The sequence below is a fragment of the Mauremys mutica genome, chromosome 1 (genome assembly GCF_020497125.1).
Source record: "Mauremys mutica isolate MM-2020 ecotype Southern chromosome 1, ASM2049712v1, whole genome shotgun sequence".
Taxonomy (NCBI): Eukaryota; Metazoa; Chordata; order Testudines; family Geoemydidae; genus Mauremys; species Mauremys mutica.
The window spans coordinates 32,005,004-32,031,876 of NC_059072.1; the positions used below are offsets into that span (position 1 = coordinate 32,005,004).

At 45.8% G+C, this 26,873-nt stretch overlaps 1 protein-coding gene across 1 annotated transcript in view; it reads left to right on the forward strand.

Moving 5' to 3' along the window:
• GRAMD4 (GRAM domain containing 4) overlaps positions 1-26,873 on the forward strand; it is a 156,516-nt gene that overhangs the window by 33,081 nt on the left and 96,562 nt on the right. The window contains exon 2 of the mRNA XM_044994841.1: positions 7,260-7,470. Within this exon, the coding sequence (XP_044850776.1) occupies positions 7,260-7,470 (211 nt within the window). The remainder of the gene's footprint in view (positions 1-7,259; positions 7,471-26,873) is intronic.

A 26,873-nucleotide genomic window follows, 5' to 3' on the forward strand; every position in this document is an offset into this window, starting at 1 on the left:
CTGATTAAACTTGCAACATATTGAATCACCATTGCCTGCCCTCCTCTCTGAGCAATTTGTCAAAGTGCATAGGAAGTGGTCAGTCTCTTCCAACAAACTCTTGTTAGTCATCCTGTGGTAGGTTTAACTAATCAAATCTGTTTAAAATATTTTTGCCAGAACTCTCTCATGTTTAAGCTTCTTTTTCCCTAGAGCTCAGGTGTGTTTATAATCAGTGTCTCTAGAGGGTGAGTGGGGAGCAAGATTATTTTTAGTTTAGATTGTGGTTTTAGAAAAAAGTTCCGTACCTCACAACCTTTGATTTTGCTTTTTGTGACCCAAAAATAAGATAATGAAAAAGAAGAGTTGTTTGTGTTACATTTGTAATGACCCTGGAAATACCAAATGTTATCTTATTGAAGATCTGGGATAAAGTATAGAAATCTAGAAAACATGGTTAATTGAGTACCAGCTGCAGAGTTCAGCCCTAAGACTCCCCTTTTGCCTTTGACTGAAAAGCAATAACATTACTTGTTTGTTAAAACGTATAAAATCAATTTTTTTCAGGGATTTCTTTGTCAGAGTTGTCCTTACCCATCTGGAGTCACACCAAAATGGGAGGGTGTCTCTTGGGACTGAACCCGTTTTAAGTATTTTGGCCATGCTTATAATTGTTGTTGCTAGGGTATAGAATATAGGTGTGTGTATGTGCTTATATGTATTTTGGATGTAACCAACTTTAAGTGGCCTTCGGATTAGTAAAGGAATGCTTGGGTGGAAACTGAGTCATGGTAAAAGGAAAATTATTTCCAACACCTTTCATTCTGGGACTTTATTTGGTCACAATGCACACAGTGAAATTCTAGTGTGAAAGGCCCACACAGGCCCCGAAACCCGTTCATGTCCTTTAATGCTGGGTTTGAGAAGTATAGGAAGTACACTCCTTTCACAGTTGTGAAACTAACCAAGAATACTCTCCAGTTTTGGAGAGCAATAAAAAACAATAATGCTCACAATCTTCAGTTCCTGTATTTCCCCTTCCCCACTTAATTTTATGGCTTGGGGAAACTGAGTTACGTTGCCTTGTACAAGTCACTCGTATTGCCAGTGGCAGAGTTAGGCAGAGCTCTTGACCTTCAGTCTGATCCACTAGATCATACCGTGCCTCTGATTTTAAGATCCCCCATGGCCAAAAAGCAATGGTAGCCAGAAAGGAGGTGCAAGGAAAAATAATGGAAATCTATAATCCACCCAGGGATGGATTAAGGTAATCTGAAGCCATATGCACACATGGCTCTGTCTCCATTCTGTGGCCCTCTCCCACCATATAGAGTGGTGGTGGGAGTAGGGAGAATGCCATTTTTGTACTTCAGGAGTGGCAGCAGGTGTTCCCTCTCTCTCAGGAATAGATGTCTATCTTTAATGGAAAGGCAGGGGGTTCCCCAGTACATATTCCAATATGTGGGTTAAATCATAGAATATCAAGGTTGGAAGGGACCTCAGGAGGTCATCTAGTCCAACCCCCTGCTCAAAGCAGGACCAATCTCCAGACAGATTTTTACCCCAGTTCCCTAAATGGCCCCCTCAAGGATTGAACTCACAACCCTGGGTTTAGCAGGCCAATGCTCAAACCACTGAGCTATCCCTCCCCCAAAATCTGCCACACTTGCTGTGTTCTTCTCTTGCTGCCGCATGCTGTGCTTGCTTTAGCAGTGATGGGTTCCCTGCAGCAGTGTGTCTTGCAATTAATACCCTATTAAGATGCATGGGGAAGGTTCTCTTCTTTTTTGAGCCAGCCAACAGTTTCTTGATGAAAAGTTCTTTTATAGGGAAGCAGGAAGAATCCTTACATAAACAACATTTTTTTTTTAAATGGAGAAGTTCAGGGAAATCTCAAGACCCCTTATTTAAAGGGTGCAGGATCAGAAGTTGGATTTTTTTAACTAGTTAATTCAAATTGCATATCTTTGAAAGCTTCTTGCTATTCCCAAATGTCTCCTCTTGTTGAATTTTCTGAAAAATGAAGTGTCCTACAGCTTGATTCTTACAATTCTGATGCCTTCAAAGATTTAAGCTCTGTTTATCTTGCAATGGCAATTAAAAAAAACAAAACAAAAAAACCAAGACAATCAGAATAGCTTGAAACTTTTTTAGTGGCAATGATGTGATAATAAAGTAACTATCCTGTTATATAATACAAAGCATCAGGAATATTTGTCACTGCAGTGTAAGATAGAATTAAGGGCTAAAATTTTTGAACCTGAGTGGGGAAATGTATCTATGGAACCTAATTGTAATCACTTAAATATGAATGGCATGATTCTTTTTCCCTTAGCCTGCTGCCACCCCATCAAAGGTGCAGAGTTGTAACTCCCATTGACTTCAGGCTTTGTGCATGCTCATTTATTCCTGAAAATCAAGCAATTGAATGTGACTTTAGATACCCAGTTTGGCTAATATTCTTATGATCTTTCCATAAGTAGTAGTTTTGGGTATGGAAGTGTGCTGGGAATAGGGGAAGGAGAATGGGAGTGTAATTGACAAATATAGCAATTTTATAGTGGCTGCGTTCCAAAATTAAAAACTTCTACAAATTTTTTTGTTCATATTTGTAGTCTCTTCTTTGTACTATGGTGGAAAATTTCCATCTCCCCAGTTATACTGTAGAGGTGGTTTCATTAGTATCTCTGGGAGGGTGTTAATTCCAAATATTCACATTAGCTGGACCAAGCATGACAGAGCTGTGCTGATACTGCCATTGGAGCAGCTGCTGCTAGTGCGCTGTATTGTGCCCTGGGAGAATACTGAAATATGCAGTAATGTAAGATGATTATATATAAACAAAACAAACTCAAAACCCCATACTATGCTGAGTGTGATTCAGAAGTCTATTGCTCTCTATTAATTTCATCACGCTTGAGGACAGCTGAGGTCTTCAAACTGAGTCATCTGCAGCACAGTATTTTGAACACTCTTTTCATGTAAATGACACAATCTGCCACTTTTATTTTACAATGTGCTTTTTTTTTTCTAGGGCTTATGTTCTAAGACTAGTCTATTGAAATTGTAAGGAGGAATTTTTCACAACAGAGCCAGTGCTGAACTAGTTACCTGTTTCTGGAATTGTAGGTACTTGGTAAGAAATTAGAAATGGGTTAAAAACAAAACCATTCGTTACATAGTATCATAATTTAGTTGCTGAACCACGCAGATGTTCTTGACCAGGGGATCTCAAACTGGGGGTCAGGACCCCTCAGGGGGTCACGAGATTATTACATGGGGGGTCGCGGGCTGTCACCCTCCACCCCAAACCCCGCTTTGCCTCCAGCATTTATAATGGTGTTAAATATATTAAAAAGTGTTTTTAGTGTATAAGGGGGGGTTGCACTCAGAGGCTTGCTGTGTGAAAGGGGTCACCAGTACAAAAGTCTGAGAACCCCTGTTCTTGACCATGAGAATGTAAATAAAAACATCTAATGGACACAGTTTCAAAACAATGTGATAGTTAAGCTCATAAATCTCATAAACCACTAGGATTGTGAGTTTAACTCCTTTTGTCATGCTGTGGAAATGTGATGGGCAGTGTAATCTGTTTCCTGTTACCAGAATTAACGTCGCAAGAGGGAAGGGTGGGGGGAGGGAAGCTGTTAAAACTATATAGTTGCAGGGAAAATATTGGTCTACATGTTTGGTTTTGAGGACTTTATTTTTTCAAAATGTGTTTGTAGGAATGGCTTTTTTTGTGTTAAAGCTAATAAATCTGAAACTCGGTGTTAGCAGATATTTCTGGCTTGCTACTGGCTTGTGGTGTTTTTTTTTATTTTGTTTGTTTTTTTGAGAAGGGGGTTATTTTCCTATAGTCATGCATACATAATCCAGCTGTCAATTTTGACACTCCCTAGTGGAGAAAAATGACTAGAAGCAGTATGAAATTGACAGTTGAGCTAGTGGAGATTGGGACATGCATGGCAAATCTTTTGGGGGCAGGGTAGGGGTTTAATGTGCATGTTTGCAATGTAGCTGTAATTTACCAGTAAATCTAATTCTAACCTTTGCTCCCATTTTTATAAATATTGCCAAAGTGTTAAGCAGAAGACTTGTTTTCAGTCTGAAGCTTACTTAATTTTATAGCTTGGGATGTCCAAAGCTGTGAGAAACTAATTCATAATGATGATCCGGGGAGTCTACCTAAGTGTTGCCATGTTTGTTGGCCTTCACTTTTTTAGCAGCTAGTTGCAGAATTATGACACTAGATATGTTGTAACCAGAAAATGCATAGTGCTGCACTTTCGTACAAAAACAGAGTTTACTTTTGTCCTAGTAGTCTTGCAAACATAGTTTTCTTAAAGGAATAAATTGTGAAGAAGGTTGTAGCCATAAGCAATATTACAGAACCAGAAATTAGGAGTTCTCAATAGTTTTCAGACCTGTACTAGAAAAAATGCTGCTTTAATTGTTACTACCCTTTTCAGTTTATAACTGAAGATAACCATTCTTTTGACCAGTAACATCTTTCCTGAAAAATTGAGAGGAAGATGACTAAGAACTATTTCCTTTCCTTTTTAATGATCAGCCTGATGAGCTGTTTTGGTCCCTGCCAATGATTGTATCTTGTGGTAGCCTATTTTTGAGCTAAAATTTAAATTGAAGACTTATTTTGATCAGCAGAGCAAGTTTGTTAGTGTTAGTATTTTACTTTTAAAATGTCTTGCATTTTCAAAACTACAGGTGGTAATAACACAATTAAAGGTGGGCATATCAATTACAGTGGCAAATTAAGCAGTCTGACCATGTTTTAAATAGAGTGGAACCTCAGAGATACAAACACCTCGGGAACGGAGGTTGTTCGTAACTCTGAAATGTTAGTAATGCTGAACAAAACATTATGGTTGTTCTTTCAAAAGTTTACAACTGAGCGTTGACTTAATAAAGCTTTGAAACTTTACTATGCAGAAGAAAAATGCTGCCTTTTAACCATATTAATTTAAACGAAACAAGCACAGAAATAGTTTCCTTACCTTGTCATGTCCTTTTTTAAACTTTCCCTTCATTTTTTAATAGCTTACATTTAACACAGTACTGTACTGCATAGTATTTGCTTTTTTTGTTTCTGCGGCTGCATGATTAGATAATTCTGGTTCCAAATGAGGTGTGTAGTTGACTGGTCAGTTTGTAACTCTGATGCTCATAACTCTGAGGTTCTATTGTATACCTAATGCAAAAATCTGCATGTAAATAACAGGAAGCTGTCGTCATGCCACTACCAGATGCAAAGAATATTTTTGTCAGAAACTCAGTCTTTAAACTCATTGTGTGCCATGAATCAAAACATGTGCATGAAACTAGTGTAGCATAGGTTCTTGACCTGTATGTCTTAGCTTGGAAAATACTTGTTTTTAATCACGGATGGTGTTATTAATGCTTGTTACATGGGTTTCTTACACATCCCTTCTCTGCTGTGCCCTCCCCCCCATATTTGCCTAATAGGTAAATGTCTTGTAGGCTATGGAAAGGGGTTACTGTGGGACTTTCATCACTTTCAAATTCACATCTCTAATTTGTCAGTAGTCTTGTGAACATACTAAAAGGACTTTTCCCATGATATAAATGATGTACCTTCTAAGACTTCACATCTACTTTGGAGAGACCAGTCTTTTAGCTGAGATGCTGTGCTGGGAAAGCAAAGGATTGTTTAGGCTGCTGGAACTTGAAGAGGGGCCTCTGCTGGACTCTTTTTCTCCGAACTGTATTCCCAATATTATCTAACATTGTATTGGAATATGAGGCTGAAGAAGAATAGAACAAGCAGTGTATCATTGCTGAGGGTGACAGCAGAGGCAAGGCAGGTAAGGGAAAACTCGTTGGATAGCAAGGAAGGCTTCCTGTTATTTTTGCGGATACAGACTAACACGGCTGCTACTCTGTAACTTGTATTAGGCACTGTGCATGAGAAGTGTGTCATGACAGGAGATTTTGAAGGGGGAGCTTCATTTTCCTGAGGATAGGGAGGGAACGTTCAGGCTTCTGTATGATATAAAGAGGAGTGGGTCAGCAAGTCTGCCCATCTCGTCTTTTAATAAACAGCAAATATGCTTGCTTTCGGCTTTGTGAGTTAAGCTGCATCCTGTTCAAAGAAGCTTTTGAAGTCAAATGCTTTTCTGCCTCAAATAATTGAATCTGTTTTAAGAATTCAACTGTGCTCCCTCAAAAATCACCCTCCCCAACAAGAAAATATCTTGTGTGTAATGGGTGGATTTTCCCTGTTTAAGTTTAGCCTGGATACAAACTGGAAGGCAAAGCAGTTAAACCTCAGGTGTTAATTTTTCCACCTGGGTTTTAAAAATATAACAGACATTCGCTGGATGGTAACTAACTTACTTCTTTGTCTTTGAAATACTGAGTTCACAAATTCTGCAAATGTTAATATGGTGTCCAAACTATTCCATTTATAGAAAACTCTTAGCTATATATCTTGCTCAGATCCATTTTTTTCAGTGCTTTTCTTAATGAAATAGTTTTTTTTAAAAAATAATGATTTGAGTAATTTACCCTCCCCCCACTCCCAGAGAAGCAAGAGAGAAGAAGTCTCTTAGCAAGGCTTTGTTTCTCTAGAATTCTGTATGGATCAGCAAGCAGTGGTGGTTTTGGAGATGGCTCTAATGACTGCTTGCACAGATTGAATGTAGGTCACTGCTTCTGTTGAATACTCTTAATTTTGATGAGGTCTTTGATTTCAGTTGGGCATCTAGTAGATTTCTTCAGTAAATTCTATGCAGTATGTATGCAAGTCCTGGAATAATACTTTGGCAATGTGCTGGCCTCTAAGCTACCAAGTTCGTGCTATGATTTGTAAGTCTCTTGAAAAATGTGATCTCAGCTATTCAGTGGAGTTGTATATCTTTTGATTAGATGTTGCAGGTGTGTGTGTGTGTGAATTTACCCTCAGAATAGACTTTTAATAAAAAAGCAGAAAGTCCGAATGAAACAAACAGACAAAACTCTTTGCAGGTCACCTTGAGTTAGCAGGTTGGTTCCTGATGGGAAAGGTCACCATCAATTATCAGCCATTAGAAACAGTCTCTGCTCATTGTCATACTTGAAAATAAGTGCTTCTTTGAACGCTAAGCCGTGTTACAGTTTTCCTTCTATAAATAACTGTTTAACCAGAAAGCACTTGAAAAATGATTAAAAGCACTCTTTGTAATTAGAATGTTTGTATTCAGGCATACTGCAAATGTTTTAATAATAATCAGCATATTGTTTTCTTTTGTTTCTTGCAGAGACTCTAACCGTCATGTTAAGGTAAAGCAGAAAAGTGCAGTGCTGAACATGCTAAAGAGGTTAGACAAAATAAGGTTCAGAGGTCACAAGAGAGATGAGTTCCTTGATTTAGCAGAGTCTCCAAATGCTTCAGATACTGAATGTGGAGATGAAATCCCAGTGAAAATACCTCGAACGTCACTCAGAGAGAATGACGAACTAAGAGACCCTGTAAGTATTCAATCTGGCTACATTTTTAAAGCTATTATCAGATTAAAAAAATAATGGAACATGGTAGCTGTTAATGCTACTCTCCTGATTTGATTTTTTTAAAGTAATATTTCAGGATTAAGAACGCAAATAAAAGGTGCACAGTTTTGAACATGCTTATATTTTTGTAACTGCACTTCAGTTCTTCCTTTTTGTTTGTGGACTTTAAGCCTATTTACTCTAATGGTCCACTGCTATCTATGTCATGGAAGTATAAAGTTGTATTCAAATGTGGTGTTTCTTTATTCATACTGTCCACTCTTGCTCCCCCTGGCTTTTGTGAGCCCATAGGTCTATGGATGTAGTTAGCACAGGAAAGGAGGGACAATGATATTTAGCAATGTCAGCTCGGATTTTTAGGGGCAGTTAAGTGGTAGCAGAATGTTAACCAAGTCTCCCTCAACAAACTAACATACTGTTGAGAATGTGGGAGATTTTTGTATTTCTGTGACTATATTTGTCCCTTAATTTACTTGCTTGATATTATTCTGTCTGACTGCATCAAGTTAAATCACAGGAGGTTGTTAGGGGAAAACAAATGAAACATTGACATGGGAAGATACCTCTAGAGAGAACAGCAGCAGAATAATTGGGGGGGAAATAATTGAGAGATACCCATCTGCCTGGCTCCTGCTAGGTCAAAAGGTTTATTTGTCCCAGGCCCAAACCTAGCATCAAAGAGAACTAAACCATTAAAGATCCTTGTCTATCGAGAAATGGGGGTGAGTAGGAAGCAGTGCGGGAGGTGAGATTGACAGACACTTAGGCCTTGTCTACACTACAAGACTATTTCGAATCAACTTAGTTCGAATTTGTGGATTCGACCTTATGAAGTCGAATTTGTGTATCCATACTAAATACACTAATTCGAATTTCTGAGTCCACATTCACGGGGCCAGCGTCGACTTTGGAAGCGGTGCACTGTGGGAAGCTATCCCACAGTTCCCGCAGTCCCCGCTGCCCATTGGAATGCTGGGTAGAGCCCCCAATGCCTGCTGGGGGAGAAATGTGTCGAGGGTGGTTTTGGGTAAGTGTCGTCATTGAACCGTCAATCACAACCTCCCTCCCTCCCTCCTTGAAAGCGCCAGCGGGCAATCTGTTCGTGCACTTTTCTGGTCAGTGACAGCGCGGACGCCACAGCACTGCAAGCATGGAGCCCGCTGCGATCATCGCCGTTTTCTCCTCCACGCACTTTATTGTCCACCTCTTCCACAGTCAGCTGATGAGAAATTGGGCTACTTTTCAATGGTGCTGCAAGCACTGGGGGACCATAGGGGACGTTTTGAAAACATCAGCGTCGGGTGGCCGGGCAAGGTTCATGATGCGTGTTTTTCAGGAACTGTGGGCTGCTCAGACGCCTGCAGGAAGGTAGTTTCTTCCCGGACCACGAAATAACTGTTGTGGATGAGCAGATTCCTAAAGTCATCCTCGGGGACCCAGCCTGCCCGCTAATGCACTTGCTCATGAAGCCCTATACAGGCGCCTGGGACAGCGACAAGGAACTCTTCAAATACCAGCGAGCAGCGTGACCTGTGACTGTTCAGTTTCTTTACAGAGAAGCTGAACCTGCCCCTGTTTCTTTACCCACTGACTGTTGACTCTCCTCTTCGGTTACATACCCCGTTCACCCTGTTTCCCCCACTTCCAACACACGTGTAAACATAAAATACATGTCCCATTGTTACTGAAGAAAGGTTTCTTTATTCATGACTTTGCGTTAAAGGGTTGAAACTGGGAGGCAGACTGTGCTGGGTAGGGTGTGCGGTGATGTAAAGACCGCCTCTAAACTCAACGAATGACAGGCTCCTGCTCCTAGAGCGGTCCGCAGTGCCGGAATGCTTCTTTCAACGGAGCCTGCCATCCCTCTTTTTCGAATTCTGTGTGCGGGGGGATATGTGACCTTGTGGCGGAGGAGTACGGATACAGATTCCTTTGCTGCGTGACTCAGCGGTCCAGGACAAGGACCGCTGTATAAGATCTGTAACCGCCCTCCCCCGCTACAAAGTCACATCCCCCCCCCGCCCACACAGAACCTGGAAACCACCTCCCATACCGACCATGGTGCCTACTGACTGCACTGTGTGTGTGACCCGCTGCTGATCCTGCCCCTGTGTCTGTACCCTGGGAAAGGTGACTGTCCTATGCAATTAACAACCCCCTTCCCCACGCCCCCCATTCAAACACAGTCTTCTTTGAAAAAACATGACGGAAACAGTAATTAACAGCAAAGTATTTTTATTACTTAAGTAGACACTTAGGGGATGGAACTGGGATTGGGACTTGTGTGAGTCCGGAAGGGAACGACTTCTGCAAATGTAGGGTATGAGAGCTTTTTGGTACTTGAGCACTCTGCTGGGGTGCAGTGACAGTTTACACAGCCTCTGGCGCCCCTCCTTCTAGTTATTTTGGGTGAGGGGGGTATGGGACTTTGTGGCGGGGGAGGGCGGTTGCAGATACACTGCAGGGGGGCTCTGTCCTCCTGTGGTCCTGCAGAACATCCACAAGGCGCCTGAGCGTGTCCGTTTGCTCCCTCACTAGTGCAAACATTGTTTGAGTCGCCTGCTTGTCTTCCTCACGCCACCTCTCCTCCCGTTCGCAGTGTGAGCGCTGGTACAGAGAGACGGTCTCCCTCCACTGGCTCTGCTGGTCCGCCTCGGCTAGGTAGCAGCCCATACTTTCATCGAACATCTTGTCCCTTGTCTTTTTCTTTCTCCGCCTAATCTTTGCCAGCCTCTGCGAGGGGGATACTGTGGCAGGTCTGGAGACAGTGGAAGCTATGAGATGGGAAACAGGGAGTGAATTCCTTTCAAAGATACATTTTTGCGAACAATTAACTGAGTCTAGGCTGTCTCTGTGAATTCTGGGTTGAGACCCCTGTGCCTGCTGGGGCACGAATAATTTTCGCGGTGGATTCTGGGTAAATGTCGCCAGTCATTCCTTCGGGAAAGCAACGGCAGACAATCATTTCAAGCCCGTTTTCCCAGAATTGCCCTGGCATACGCCATAGCGTGGCAACCATGGACACTGTTTTGCCTTTTGTGTATGTCACCGTATGTGTACTAGATGCCGCTGACAGAGGCGGTCCAGCAGCGCTACACAGCAGCATGCTTTTGCTTTTGCATGACAGCAGAGATGGTTACCAGACATATTGTACCATCTACCATACCATAAATTGGTAATAAGATGGTAATAAGATGGGCATGGTTACCTGTCCTTTTGCACTGCACCATTTGGTGCTGTCATAAGTGCCCCTGGCCGAGCAGCCAGGGGCGCAAAAGCCAAAATTGGGAATGACTCCCTGAGTCAATCCCTCCTTTTTGGTATCTAAAATTAGAATCAGTCCTGCCTAGAATATGGGCAAGTGTACTAGAGAACAACTGTATCATAGAACCAGAGAGCACAGCTGCTCTGTGTCAGATCCTGCATAGATTATGAGCTGTATGCTATTCACAGGGGGTGCTCCTGCAACAACCCCACCTGTTCATTCCATTCTTCCCCAGCCTTCCTGGGCTACCGTAGCATTGTCCCCCAACCTGTGTGATGAAGTAATAAAGAATGCAGGAATAAGACACAGTGACTTGTTAGTGAGAAATGAGTGGAAGGCAGCCTCCAGTTGCTATGATAGTCCACATAGGACATTAAGGAGTGTGGAGGAGAGGAGCCCAGCATCCTGCTGCTAGTCCAGGGGCAATTGAATCTTTTCTTTACACATGAAGGGTGGGGGCTGATGAAGCTCAGCCCCCTGTTGCTATGATGACGATGGTTACCAGCCATATTGTACCATCTACCAGGAAAAATTAGGTTCACCTGACACTGGGGAACCTGACAGATAGTAGTCGGCATGGTTACCAGTCCTTTTGCACTGCCCCATGTGCCAATAGGCTGATGTTGAGGACGGATACCCATCTTTTTGTACCATCAGCCATCCATAGCGTGGGGGGAGCAAGGATGTTGGTGTTGAGTGCTGCACCATCGCGTCTATCTGCAGCATTCAGTAAAGATACGGTGACATGTAAAAGAGTCAAGAGAGGATTGTTTTCCCTTTCACTTCTGGGGGTGGGTGGGGGGGGGTGCGTAAATTGCCGAGCTATGCCCTGACCCACCGCGGACACTGTTTTTGTCCCTAGAAGCATTTGGAGCTCAGCCAAGAATGCAAATCATTTTCGGAGACAGCAGGAACTGTGGGATACCTTGCATCCTCAGTCACCCCTCCCTCCATGAGCGTCCATTTGATTCTTTGGCTTTCCGTTACGCTCGTCTCGCAGCAGCGTGCTGAGTCTCTGCTATGCCGTCTGTCCGGAGATTTTTTAAAAATACTTTGGACCAGGCGTAAGATTACAGTAATTCCCCTAATTAGATGCATGAGTCTCCTAGCGAGATCACCGTGAGGACGGGCACTGAAGGAGATAGAGAGCGCATGCTGCGTGAAATCTATCACGAACCACGGACCGATGCAGCCGTGGTCGGGGAGGCAATGCTCCCTGAATACCGCATGAAAGCCTCGCGCGGAAAAGGGTGCTATCACGGAGCACCCAATAAGGCAGCTCTCCCCAGAAACCTCCTGCTGATGCTTATCGATTAACGGAAGTAGAGCTTCGTGGAGATCTCCCAGGAGGATTTCTGATCTATCACCATATATAGAGAGACCTCCTTCTCACACACTTCAGATTCCTGTTATATTAAGAATAAAAGTTAACATGGTTAAAGCACTTACCGACTGCTCCTTCCCCTGATTCAGGATCCGGGTTCATGGCCGGGGAGGGTTGGTAGGGGATCTCCGTGACGGTGATGAATAGATCCTGGCTGTCGGGGAAACCAGCGTTGTAAGCGCTCTCGCCTGCCTCGTCCTCCACAAACACTTCCTCATCTTCCCCGTCCGTGAACATCGTCGAGGAACTGTCCGTCGACACTGTCCCATCATCAGAGTCCATGGTCACTGGTGGGGCAGTGGTGGCAGGCTCCGTAGCGTCTGTTTGCCGCTTTGATTTTTTGGTAGCCTTGTCTGGGGTCCTTGGTTTTCACGCGGCGATGCGTTGCATGACGGCTGTATCCTCTGTCTGGATCATGGCTTTGGAGACCTTCTCGTAGGTCTTTGCATTCCGTTTGTTGGAGCGCAGCTCCGAAAGCACAGATTCCTCGCCCCACACACCGATCAGATCCAAGAGTTCCCGGTCAGTCTAAGCCGGGTCCCTCTTTCTATTCAGAGATTACATGAACTCCTCTGCTGGAGAGCTCTGCATCGCTGCCGGTGCTGCTGAGCTCGCCCCGATGTCTAACCACGAAATGAGATTCTAACTGTCCAGAAAGGAAAAGGAATTCAAATTTTCCCGGGTCGTTTCCTGTGTGGCTGCTCAGAGCATCGAAGCTCGGACTGCTGTCCAGAGCGTCAACAGAGTGGTGCACTGTGGGATAGCTCCCGGAGCTACTAAGTTCGATTTGCATCCACACCTAGCCTAATTCGAGCTAGCCATGTCGAATTTAGCGTTACTCCACCTGTCGGGGTGGAGTACCAAATTCGAACTAAAGAGCCCTCTAGTTCGAATTAAATGGCTTCCTGGTGTGGACGGTTGAGCGGTTAGTTCGAATTAACGCTGCTAAATTCGAATTAAAGTCCTAGTGTAGACCAGGCCTTAGAGAATGCTGCTGGGGCTGGCTGTTTCTCTCCCAGCCCAGGAGTAGGGGTCTCTAGGCTGAGTGGAACTTAGCCAAAACTTGCATGAGGTTTAGGTAAGATGCGTGTGTTTAGGCTGCCTTGTTATTTTAATCCGTTTCTCTAACTACTGTATTCCTGTTGAGTAATACATAAACCTTTTGTTTTGAAAAGGCAGCACTGTGTTGTTGCATATTCTTTCTGGTTACAAAGCACGCGTGCTCTCTCTCCCTCCCTCCTTTAAGACTCCTGCAGGGAGCCAAGCCAAATTGGCTCTGCTAAAGGAGCCATAATGAATATGGGAGGAGGGGGGCTAGGGTGACCAGATGTCCCGATTTCATAGGGACAGTCCTGATTTTTGGGTCTTTTTGTTATATAGGCGCCTATTATCTCTCCACCTCCCCGTCCCGATTTTTCACATTTGCTGTCTGGTCACCCTAAGGGGGGCTGAAACCTAGGGATCCAGTGTAAGAGTAGCAGAGTTGCAGGACTCTTCCTTGAGTGAAGTGGAGACCCACCGCCTCTTACTGGGAAGGGTGTACTCACAAGAGTTTTTGTTCTTACATGTTATCTGAAATTTGAAATGATGCTCTCTAACTGCTTGCTGGGACAGTAGTTCAGTGTCGGTGTACTACCTCATACACACCAATTCCTGCTGTACCTGTATGTCCAATGGTTATCTCTACTCTATCCCATTTACTTAAAGGCTGCTGGCAACCTTACGTTAAACCAGGTTAGCTTGATCAGTGCAAGGCATGTATTTTTGTATTTTTAATGTAATGTTGCTGATGAAATATAATGTGTTGATAAACTCACAGCTATCTGGCTTTTAAGTAACCATATTCTACCAGATGTCATGCTGTTTCTTTAAAGCATGTCACGTAATTTAGACAAGAATTTGGATTGTGGATTTTCCCCCAAAGTTTTATGCAAGAGTTTAGTTCTGTGTCCTCTTTAAATTACATGGAAATCAATAGCTATGCATTGCTTTGGGCAGGAAAAGTACATCAGAAAGGCTATCTTTTTTTTCTATACAGGGAATTGAGTCATTTTGCATATAAAGTTAAGAATAGACCTCTTCCCATTAGACTTTCTAGGCTGTAAAGCACTCTGGTGTGTGCTTATGTTCCGTCAGCTCAGTGTTCTCAAAAAAGGCACTTTGCTGTATTTGGTCTATGTAAGAGAGTGTTTCTTTCCATACTGACTATATAAATGCAAGAAGGCTACTCTGATTTTCCTTCTAGGGCAGTGGTTCTCAAACTTTTATGCTGGTGTCCCATTTCACCCCCTCTCCTCCCCCAATGAATTAAAAAAACTTTAGCACTATTATAAATGCTGGAGGCAATGTGGGGTTTGGAGTGGAGGCTGACAGCTCAGGACTCCCCGTAATAACCTCACGATCCCCTGAGGGGTGTCAACCCCCACTTTGAGATCCTCTGTTCTAGGGTTTAGCAGAGTTTCTAGTTAAAAATAAAAGCCTTTTGTTTTTGGCCCTGCTTATGACTAATATGGAACTCCAAACTGTGCACCTAAGGTGGCAGTGATATTGGAGCAAGATAAGAATGTCTGTAGTGTTTGTCATTGGTGACAAATAATCAGATTCATCAGGGAGGAAAGAAATCCTTTTGCTTTTAAGGTACTGGACCGTTAAATGGGGATAAAATAATTATTCTTTGAGTGATTGCTCATGTGTATTCCACAGTAGGTGTGCGTGCTTGCCACATGCACCGGTGCTGGAAGTTTTTCCCTTAGCAGTACCTATACTGGGGGAGGGCTGCTGCGACCCTTAGAGTAGCGCAATATACAGGCGCCATAAGGGGAGCTGCGCACTCTCCCCACCCTCAGTTCCTTCTTGCCGCCAGTGAAGGTGGTCAGAACTTTGTGCTCCAGCTCTGCTGCAGCCTTTCTACTCGACCTTAGTGGTACCGTTCCTGGTATTGTTACTTCAGTTGTTAGAGTGGGCTCGGGGCATGCCCTGTGCCCCAGACTTCAAGTTGTGCAACTCCTGTCGCAGTTCTACGCCGAGGAGTGACCTGCACACTGAGTGTCTCCGCTGCGTGGGTGAGACTCACATCAATGAACGTTGTAAGATCTGCAGGTCATTCAAGCCGCGGACCAAGAAGGAGAAGGACATTAGACTCCGTGCTCTCCTGATGGAATCAGCGTTGGCCCCAACTCTGGCATGCTGGGCGGACTCGGCACCCACCGCCGCATCGTCGGCGCATAGTGAGGCCCCCTCTACCAGCCGGCACCGCTCCCCCTCCAAGAAACAGGGAAAGGGCCCTACCTCTCAGTGGCGCCGAGACAAGGAAAGAGGAGAGGCTGGTCCCACGTCGGGCAGCCCACGGTCCCCCCCTGGGCTCAAGGCCTCCGACTTGTGTTGAGCGGAGCAGCCCGGCGCCGTTCTCCCGCACATCTCTGCCGTATGGATGCCATTGATGCTGGAGGTGATGCAGGCTGTGAAAGTGTTATACCAATATAATAAAAACCAGCAGGATCTTATTAAGAGGGATAAGGCAAAGATGCCACATTTATTGTAAATACCATAACAAAACAAAAGACAACAGTAAACAACATTGTTTTACTACTTATTTCTATCACTACTTATTCCTTATACGTACATACATACATACACACACATTCATTCACACAATCATTCAGGTTCTGTATAGATGTTATAGTTACCAGCTTAGATGTTGCTCATGCCAAGTTACTGGCCAGGTATCTTGGTCATGAGGATGGAGCCGAGTCTGTGTCAGATGCATCTGATGCTCCTGGAGGCTGGCAGCAGAACCATAGACTCAAAGTCCTTATTCTTTAGAGTCCAGTTTTATAGGGATTTTTCCCTATGTTAGTTCATAGGAGTTGCTTCATTCTGCTGTTGCTAAATCAATCAGCAGGTGGCTGGCTCCATGTTATTAGATGTTTTGTTTTTCCTTCCTTTGAGGTGTGGTGGGTGGATTCCAGTTTGCCCTCCGGGGGGTCATCTGGTTGATCCCACTTGACACCTTCTTCAGCCGACACTGAATTCTTCAGGCTGGTGACTCCCTAACCATTCAGTCACATACATTCTCTATCTTAATCACATCTATTTCACTGTCTCTTTACCTTTTGGGGTGTTACCAATTTATGTGAGACTCCCTGTCTTTTAACAAGCAAAGATAAAGTGAGATGAAAACTTACAGAGGGTGGGGGTCTCTATCTATACACTATAACAGCTACTGTTTTGGCTTACTTAGAGATAATTAATGTTTAACAAGTTTTATACCAAGTATCTCTTTGAGCAGGCTTTACACAGACACAGCTGGTGGCTTGCAGGTTAGAAGCTAAATGTTGGGAATCACAAATTTACTTCTAACATAAACCTTAAGTTATAAAGTATTAATTAACAATAAATCAATAAATCATTTCTCATATAAACCATGTTTAATATAAACCTTCTTTAATATCCTACATAATCCCCCTTTTGACACTACGATATACATATACTCGTTAGTGTCACTTTCTATGTAACCTGTTTAAAAGAAGGTACTGTGAGGCAACATGGGTTGTGCCAAAAGCACATGCTAAACATTTCAATAATACAAATACAATGTAATACTAAGACAACTATCAAGCGATGTAGCATTACTGATAGGATGCCAGTAGTGGTTGGGGGCCACCAAGAGAGTATATTATACCAGTGGTAGGTTGTAATTTGACATTGCATTTACATTCATTTACTCGGGGGGGCTGATAACACTCTGCCCCTTGATCTATGATTATTACAGTCGTTGTCATGGTAGGGCACAGGTGATGTGTTGTAAACAAACCAAACAACTATAACCAGGTGAATATAACTAAAACCATTACAATTGACTAAACACCAGATATAACCTAAACACAAATCCAAACAATTATAGTTATTATAATTGGGAATACAATAAAACCATAACCATTACAATAATTGGGTACGTTGTTACATAAGATGAGGCCCAAGTTTGATGCTGCAATAGCCATCAAACAATAAAAGTTACTGAGGTCAGGACCTTCTTAAGCACACACAACAAATAAGATTTTGTTGGAGGACTATAGTTGTCATGCAAGGTTAAGCTGATTTGGACTTAAACTAACATTTATTTGCTAAAATGTTGCAGAATTCCCTATTTTTAACAGTTGTACTTAAGAGGTTTTTGGGGACCTGAAAGATGAGGCTCTGCAATTATGGGCCAAGGTCTTACAGGTTATGGGGGCCCAAGAACTACCCTTTAGGACTTGGGGAAGTAGAACCAGAGTGCATAGAGAAAAGTGTGGAATTAACAATACAAGCAAATGTAACTAACAAAACAAATGTATTAATAAAACCTAACAAAAAATAAACCTGATGCACTGGGGACCAAAGTCTTTTGGACACAAGTGGTGATTGATAAGTTGGATGGACATGGGGGAAGTAGAGAGAGGAAAAGACATTTGCTCTGTCTAGTGTAGTATTTTTTTTTCTGGACCCAATGCTAGCACAGGACACCACTAGAGACAGACACAGAACATGCAACAGAGAACATGCAACACAGAACACTGAACACAGACTTTGTCGCAACACTATAACCATGGTATTTTATAACTCTTCAGCTGGTACCAGCTCTCCTGATGTTTTGGTTTTAGAGCCTGAAAGATAAAAGCTTAAAAATAAATTAGCACAGTGCTTCCACATGGCAGACCCTGCTTAGTCTCTGCCACAGTGTGTTTGGTACTTGGGGCTGCACAAATGCTAATTAAGTGGTGCAAAAAAATAAATAAATTTCATTTTAAAATTCCCAGCCACTTTGCCATGGCCTGGAGGTCTGAGGCAGAAGCAGGCACTGTTGTTACTGTTGCAATGGCATTCTGGCCCTGGGAGGAAGAATTTACCCAAATATTCCCCTTTCCACTCTCCAGTGGGGTCCCAAAAACCTGCCCCTTCTGGGGTCTCAAATGTTTTTTCTTCTGATGTTACTGCTGTTGTAGCATGTGAGAGTGCTGTTTTAACTCTCTGTACCCAACCTTAAGGGCATCTAACTGGGTTTGAGTACTACATACATTTTTATTTCTCTGCATTTGCAGCAGAGGCTTTAAATCTTGATGCAGTTTTTTTTTTTTTTTTTTTTACATTTTCCCAACAGTTGTGAACAACAACCAACCACAACAACAACAAAAACCAAATTGATAAATATTAAGCACTATAACCCTTAATTCCTAAAAGAGCAGCTTACAATGGTTGTTTCACATATTTTCTTCCCTTGTTTTTCGGGGGTCCCAAGCCTCTTTTTCCCAATGAGCCATTACTTTCCAATTTTCTACCCCTTTTTCCAATTGGGATATTTTTTCTTTTAGAGATATTTTCTCCTCTTTACAGGCTGCTAGGCGGAGGTAGCTGTCATTACAAGCCTCCCACAGCAGCCAGATTCCTGCAGCATCTCTGTTTGCTGCATCTAGGGGTTTGCATATGAGGATATATTGGGCCAATCTATCCTCTAGGTTCAAAATGGTGCAGATATCTGCAAGGGCTTGTTCAGTCCAAGGACTGTGCCCATATCTTTGGAGAATTTGCTGAAAAGGCGTTATCTCTTTAATAAAAGGTGAGGTAGAAGCTACTTTTGACTTCATTTCTTCCTCTGGGACTGTTTTCCCTTGCCTTTTCTTAAACATTTTAAATTTTGTTCAGCGAGCAGCACTGTCTGGTCCCTGGGACCCTCTTGTTGCTCCTGATATATATATATTTTTTTCTTTTCTCTCTACTACCTTCACGGAGGCCAGCAGGTTTTGTTAACAATTTTACTTTTCCTACTACCCACCCGGGGGCCTGCAGTTTTTGTTAACAATTTTACTTTTCCTACTACCCACACGGGGGCCAGCAGTTTTTGTTAAAAATCTTATGAGCTCTTTATTTTCCTGCTACCCACACGGGGGCCAGCAAGTTTTGGTTAACCAAGAATAGAACTGTGCTCTGTAGAGCCGGTTGTGTGCACACAGAATGGTTTACAATAAGTGAGGCAAAAATACCAATAATCCCCCTTTCGCTATTCTCCACCAAAATGTTATACCAATATACTAAAACCCAGCAGGATCTTATTAAGAGGGATAAGGCAAAGATGCCACATTTATTGTAAATACCATAACAAAACAAAAGACAACAGTAAACAACATTGTTTTACTACTTATTTCTATCACTACTTATTCCTTATACATACATACATACATACACACATACACACATACACACACACACACACACACACACACACATTCATTCACACAATCATTCATTCAGGTTCTGTATAGATGTTATAGTTACCAGCCTAGATGTTGCTCATGCCAAGTTACTGGCCAGGTATCTTGGTCATGAGGATGGAGCCGAGTCTGTGTCAGATGCATCTGATGCTCCTGGAGGCTGGCAGCAGAACCATAGACTCAAAGTCCTTATTCTTTAGAGTCCAGTTTTATAGGGATTTTTCCCTATGTTAGTTCATAGGAGTTGCTTCATTCTGCTGTTGCTAAATCAATCAGCAGGTGGCTGGCTCCATGTTATTAGATGTTTTGTTTTTCCTTCCTTTGAGGTGTGGTGGGTGGATTCCAGTTTGCCCTCCGGGGGTCATCTGGTTGATCCCACTTGACACCTTCTTCAGCCGACACTGAATTCTTCAGGCTGGTGACTCCCTAACCATTCAGTCACATACATTCTCTATCTTAATCACATCTATTTCACTGTCTCTTTACCTTTTGGGGTGTTACCAATTTATGTGAGACTCCCTGTCTTTTAACAAGCAAAGATAAAGTGAGATGAAAACTTACAGAGGGTGGGGGTCTCTATCTATACACTATAACAGCTACTGTTTTGGCTTACTTAGAGATAATTAATGTTTAACAAGTTTTATACCAAGTATCTCTTTGAGCAGGCTTTACACAGACACAGCTGGTGGCTTGCAGGTTAGAAGCTAAATGTTGGGAATCACAAATTTACTTCTAACATAAACCTTAAGTTATAAAGTATTAATTAACAATAAATCAATAAATCATTTCTCATATAAACCATGTTTAATATAAACCTTCTTTAATATCCCTACAAAAGACATTATGAATCTGCCGGTTCCAGGCGCGCAGCCGATGACGGCTCCCTGGACTCGGGGCAAGCCCCCATTGGGTGCCCATCAGACCTCTCCCGCGGGTCACAGTTCCTGCTCTGAGGACCGCTCCCCGCACTGTTCGGCGCGCAGTGACCGATTGTCCAGCAGCTTGCACCCTCCCTCGACACCGACCAAGCCATCCTGGTCACCGCCCGCACGGGAGTCTTGGGGACCCTCTATGCTGCCTGCCAGTGAGCACAGGCATGAGAGAGGCGCCGGGAACGTTTCCCTTCACGGCGCGTCTACCACAGCTGTTCTCGATGGGATAGATGTCGTCGTTCTCGTTCCAGTTCCTGCTCAACTAGACGTCGTGCTCGGGATTCCCCTCGCGATGACTTGGCACCGGAGCTCCCGCTGCCATCATGGGTACCGAAGAATCACTTGGGGCAGGTACTGGTCCTCAGCGTCGAGGTCCAGGTCCCGAGGGAAGTGACATCGCAGGCACTGCCACACATACCGTTCCCGTGAGACCGTGCGCTCGACAGTGACCTCGGCACTGAGCCGCCCATCCCCGACCCGCGCGGCCCAGCTGGGACAACTACAGCTACCGGGCCCTCAGCCAGGTCAGTGGCAAGGGGCCCCGTGGCAGGGACAGTGGTGCCAGTGGACACTGTGGCCGCCGATGGCCGCCCAAATGGAGGCCCACTCGGTCGCCAGAGCGTCTCAGGCCCATCAGCCTCGTCTGGCTGTCTAAGAGACAGATCGGCAGGCCACGAGTCGGCTGATCCGCGTCCGGACTCTGATCTGGGGCTCGACACCCCTCCCCTCCAGTGCTGGCTGAGGCCCATGGCTCTGTGCCGGCCCTTTCCCTGGCACTGGATGACACCATAATGGCACGTTGCCATCAGTCCCCCAGGAGGACTTTAAGGCGCACCAAGACCTGCTAAATCAGTTGGCATCCAGCCTCCAGCTGCAGGCCAAGGCAATGAAGGGCCCTTCCGATTCCCTCTTTAACGTGTTGTCCTCCTTGGCACCGGGCTGCGTGGCTCTGCCCCTGCACCAGGATGTAACGAACATTTCCAACACCCTGTGGCAAACTCCTGCCTCCTTGGCCCATTCTCCAAGAAGGCTGAAAGGAAGTACTTTGTGCTGGTCAAGGACCATGAGTACCTTTATTCCCACCCGGCCCTAACTCGCTTGTGGTAGAGTCGGTAAATCACAGAGTGACAAGGCCAGCCCGTGCCTACCCCCAAAAATAAGGATGCCAGACGACTGGGCTCCTTTGGTAGAAAAATTTATTCCTCGGCAAGTTTCCAACTTAGGGTAGCCAACCACTAGGCCTTGCTGAGCAGGTATGACTTTAACTTGTGGGAGTCTCTGCCTAAGTTTGAGCCTCTCCTCCCAGACCGGGACAGGAAGGACATTAAGGCCCTGGTAGAAGAGGGGGTGGCAGCAGCGAAAGCGGCCCTGCAAGCGGAGTCGGCCGCAGCCGACACTGCAGCCTGCTTGATGGCTTCAGAGATTTCTATGCGCAGGGTGTTTTGGCTCCTCCTGTCTGGACTGTCAATGGAGGCCCAATCCCTTTTGCAAGACCTCCCGTTTGATGGGAAAGTGCTCTTCGCAGACCGGACGGATGTCAGGCTGCATGGGATGAAGGATTCCCATACGACCCTGCAGAACTTGGGCCTCTGTCCTTCCAGCTAAGGACAAAGCCAAACCGCAACTGTCGGCTCAGCCTGTGAGGAGCAGGTATGAGCCCCTGTATAAGAGACCGAGGGACCAAAAATGCCAGTCTCAGCGACAGTCCCGCTCCACCCCGCAGCCTGGGCCCTCTAAGGGCAAGAGGCAGGGAAAGAGGCAGTTTTGACTATTTACAGGAGGGCACTGGGCCAGTTGCCAGGGAGACCCCCCGATTAATAATGTTTGTGTTCTGCAATCGTTTGTCTGCCTCCCACATGGCATGGTGCCGTATAACATCAGACCAGTGGGTCCTCAGTACCATTTCCAAGGGCTACATGTTGCAGTTCATCTCACCCCCTCCAAACCACCTGCCCTCCCTGGTGGACCCAGGGGACCCGGAGTGTGCCCACCTCCTAGGGTATGAGGTGGACCATTTACTGCATCTGGGGCGGTGGAAAGAGTACCAGTAGAATTCCAGGGCAAAGAGTTTTACTCCGGTACTTCCTGATCTCGAAGGCCAAAAGGGGCCTCAGGCCCATCCTGGACCTCCGGGGCCTAAACCATTTTCTGGCCCGCTCCAAGTTCTGCTTGGTGTCCCTGGCCTCTATTACCCCTCCCTGGACCCGGGGGACTGGTATGCATCCCTGGACCTCCAGGGCTCGTACTTCCACATCCATATTTTCGAGGGGCACAGGTGCTTCCTCCGCTTCCTAGTGGGGCTGGACCACTACCAGTTTGAGGTCCTTCCGTTTTGGCCTATCCACAGCACCCAGGGTTTTCACAAAGTGTATGGCTGTGGTAGCGGCCTACCTCAGGTGGGAGGGGGTACAGATCTTCCCATACCTGGATGAATAGCTTCTCAAGGGCGACTCACGTTCTGAGGTCAAGACCCATGTGGAGCTGCTCCTCTCAACATGTGCCGGTCTCGGCCTAGTGGTGAACGAGACCAAATCAACCTTAGTTCCAGTTCAGTGCATAGAGTTCATTGGGCCGTTGCTGGAGCCTTCAAGGGCCACAGCCTCTCCCCCTAGACAGGTTCGAGGCCCTGAGAGATCTCATCACCTCGGTCACAGTTTTCCCGGTGACAGCAGCGAGAGCGTGCCTTCGAATTCTGGGCCACATGGTGGCATGTACGTACGTGGTCCGCCATGCCAGACTCCGAACGAGGCCCCTCCAACTCTGGCTAGCCTCGCAATTCTCTCAGGCCCAGGACGGGCTGGAGAAGGTTCTCATGGTTCCATCCCTGATACTGGCTTCCCTTCAATGGTGGTCTTGCTGGAGCAATATGCTGCAAGGGGTTCCCCTTTGGGATGCCAGCCTGTCTGTCAACCTGGTGACCGATGCGTCGGACCGGGGTTGGGGAGCCCACACAGGAAACATGCAAACCCAAGGGACATGGTCGATCTCAGACTTGTCCCTTCACATAAATGTCAAAGAGCTCAGGGCAGTTCAGTTGGCGTGTGTGGCCTTTCACACGCACCTTTGTGGCAGGCTGATCAGGGTCCTCACAGACAACACCGCCGCCATGTACTACATCAGCAGGCAAGGCAGGACTCGCTCCCTAGCCCTCTGCTGGGAAGCCCTGAGTCTATGGGAGTTCTGCATAGCCCACGATATCTCCCTGAGGGCCGCACACCTCCCAGGTGTCTGCAATACACAAGCAGATCGCCTCAGCAGGGTCTTCTCCCCCCAGTACGAGTGGTCGCTCCACTCGGAGGTTGCTCATCGGCTCTTCCGAGAGTGGGGAGGGAGTTCCCCAGGTGGACCTCTTTGCAACCTGCCAGAACTGGTGTTGCCCCCAGTTCTGCTCCACGGGAGGGATGGGGAAGGGTGTGATCTCCGATGTGTTCTTCCTGCGGTGGTTGGGCCGGCTCCTCTACACTTTCCCACCATTCCCCCTCATCGACAAAGTCCTGCAGAAGGTAAAAGCAGACAGGGCGAGAGTCATCCTCATAGCCCCGGCGTGGGCCTGCCACCACTGGTACGGGATCCTCCTTCGCCTCTTGGCGGCCCCCCTGAGGAGGCTGCCACTTTGCCTGGACCTCCTCTCCCAGGATGGGGGCCACCTCCTCCATCCCAATCTAGTCACGCTCCACTTGGCAGCGTGGTTGCTCCATGGCTAGACGAGGAGGAGGGCAGGTGTTCAGAGCAGGTACGACGGGTCCTCGTGGAAAGCAGGAAGCCGTCCACGCGCCATACATACATGGCGAAGTGGTCTAGGTTCTCCAAGTGGGCGAGGGAGCGGGAGTCTCCCCCTTCTCCGCACCTCTCCAGCTTATCCTGGACTACCTCCTGTCCCTTGGGACCCAAGGACTGGCACCCGCCTCGGCCAGGGTACTTGGCGGCCATACTGGCCTTCTGCCTGCTGGTGCAAAGGCACTCAGTCTTCTCCCACTCTGACCTCCCGCTTCCTGAAGGGCCTTGACCGTTCGTTCCCATACGCCAGACCCTCTGTGCCACAATGGGACCTGAACCTGGTTTTGTCATGACTCACAGGTCCTCCCTTTGAACCCCTGGCCACGTGTTCCTGGTCTCACCTCTCATGGAAGGTGGCCTTCCTTGGAGCAATCACATCAGCCCACCTTGTCTCGGAACTCAGGGCCTTGACCTCGGAACCCCAGGGTTCCACAGGGATCAGGTCCAGCTTCGCCCACACCCGGCGTTCCTCCCGAAGGTGGTCTCCGCCTTCCATGTGGATCAGAGCATCTTTTTCCCCGTGCTCTGTCCTAAGCCCCATTCCTTCAGCGAGGAACACCACCTCCACACGCTCGACGTACGTAGACCGCTGGCATTTTACCTGGATTGGACCAAACCGTTCCGGAAATCCTCGCAGCTTTTTGTTGCTTCGGTTGAGCGGGTAAAGGGGCAATCTATCTCCACCCAGCGTCTATCCCGCTGGATTACCTCATGTATACCTACGTGCTATGACCTGGCAGGGATTCCCCCGCCACCATTTGTTAGGGCACACCCAATGAGGGCTCAGGCCTCATCAGCTGCCTTCTTAGCCCATATCCCTATCCAAGACATTCGTAGAGCGGCTAATTGGGCCTCATTCAAGCGTTTACTTCACATTACGCGATCGTCTCCCAGTCTAGGGATGATGCCAGGTTCGGCAGGGCGGTACTCTGTCCCGGTCTATTGTGAACTCCTACCCACCTCCATTAGGGATAGCTTGGAATCACCTACTGTGGAATACACATGAGCAATCACTCGAAGTAACTCTCCTTGCCAACAGTGAAAATTCCACAGTGCATCAAATGCAGTATAGTTAAAAGGACTTACTGGCGATTCTTTTAGATAAATAACGTGCCAAGGGGATTGCTGCTCTGCCTCTGAATTTCTTTTTAACACTCAGTTTGGTGTTTGTGCAAGATGTCAAATTGATGGCCATGTAGACTATAGCATCTTGTCTATAAAATTATAAAATCAGTGCAGCATGGGCAGCGAAATGCAAGTCCCTTCTGTAGTGTGTCATGAACCTGAATGGAATGGAGCAAAAGGGAAATTCAGTCTCCTTTCAGTACTTGCCTTGTGAACTTGCCAAGGCTTGGCAGGCTTTGTGATGTGGACATCTGCCCACTAAGAACTGGACTAAGGCCACCAATACATAAGCCCACTAAATCATCACAGATGGCGACTTTCAGTCACTACTACCTAGGTGGGGTTTGAACCAGTGACCTAGTGCCCAATCCTGCAAATAACAGAGAACATAGTTCTCCCTACCTTGAGTACTTGCTCGAGTAAGGACTACTCACTGTAGTCCATGTTGAAAGGATGTGAAAAGCTCCATGCCCACTAAATCCATTGAGCCAGCAGCTGCACAGCAACTCATACATTTTAAGTTATTTTGGGCTAAAACTTGACTTAAGCTGTCTGTAAAGAAGACTATTTTCTTACATAATTTAATTTTAATATGTTCATTTAATATTCAGTTAGAAAATACAAAAAAAGTATACAGTATGTGAAATACTTTGTGTGCCATTTGTTTAATAGGAATTGGGATTTTAGCGATTTTGTTTTCCTTGGGTAGAAGAGCTAGAATGTAGAATTTAAGGGCAAAAGGAACTGTTAATCATCTAGTCTGACTACCTAAATTCCCACTAAGCTGCCTGCCCATTAAATACAGTGCAGGAGCTCAGGGGTGCACTTAATGTCTCTCCCCAAGCCCCGGACCTGCCTCGACCCCAGCCCAGAGTAGAACTTGCCGCAACTGGGGGAGAGGCGCCCCTCTCCCAGCCCTGACCCACCCTGGCCTGGACCTGCCATGGTGGGGAGAGGGGACCCCCCCCCACCAAACCCAGGTGCTGCTGCGGGGGGAGAGAGCTGGTGGGGAGTCCTCTCTCCCCACCATAGGCCTGGGAAGCCCACCTGGGCCACAAACCCCTTATCCCCAGCCCCACCCCAGAGCCTGCACCCCAACCCTCTGCCCCAGCCCTGAGCCCCTCATACCTGGCCCCACCACACAGTTTGCACCCCCAGCCAAAGCCCTCATCGCTGTCCCGTACCCCAAACCTCTGCTTCAGCCCTGAGCCCCCACCCACACTCCGAACCCCTTGGCCCTCCCCACCACATTAATTTTGTTATGTGCAATATGGTGCACATAACAAAATTCATTCTGCACAGTGGTGGGAAAAATTGGAGGGAACATTGCTGATTACCTGTACATACCAGGCCATTCAATTTCACCCATTTATCCCTGGATTGAGCCCAATAATTTGAGTGTGGATAAAGCACATCTTCCAGAAGGATTTCCTGTCTTGATTTGAAAACCTCAAGAGACAGTCCCCCACTTCCTTTGGTAGTTTGTTCTATTAGTTAATCATCCTCACTGTTAAATTTTTTGGCCTATATTTCTAATTTCAGTTTGTCTTTCACTGTTAGGTTAAAGAGCCCTTTTAGTACCCAGTGTTTTCTCCTTGTGAAGATACTTATACACTGCAATCGGGTGGATTACA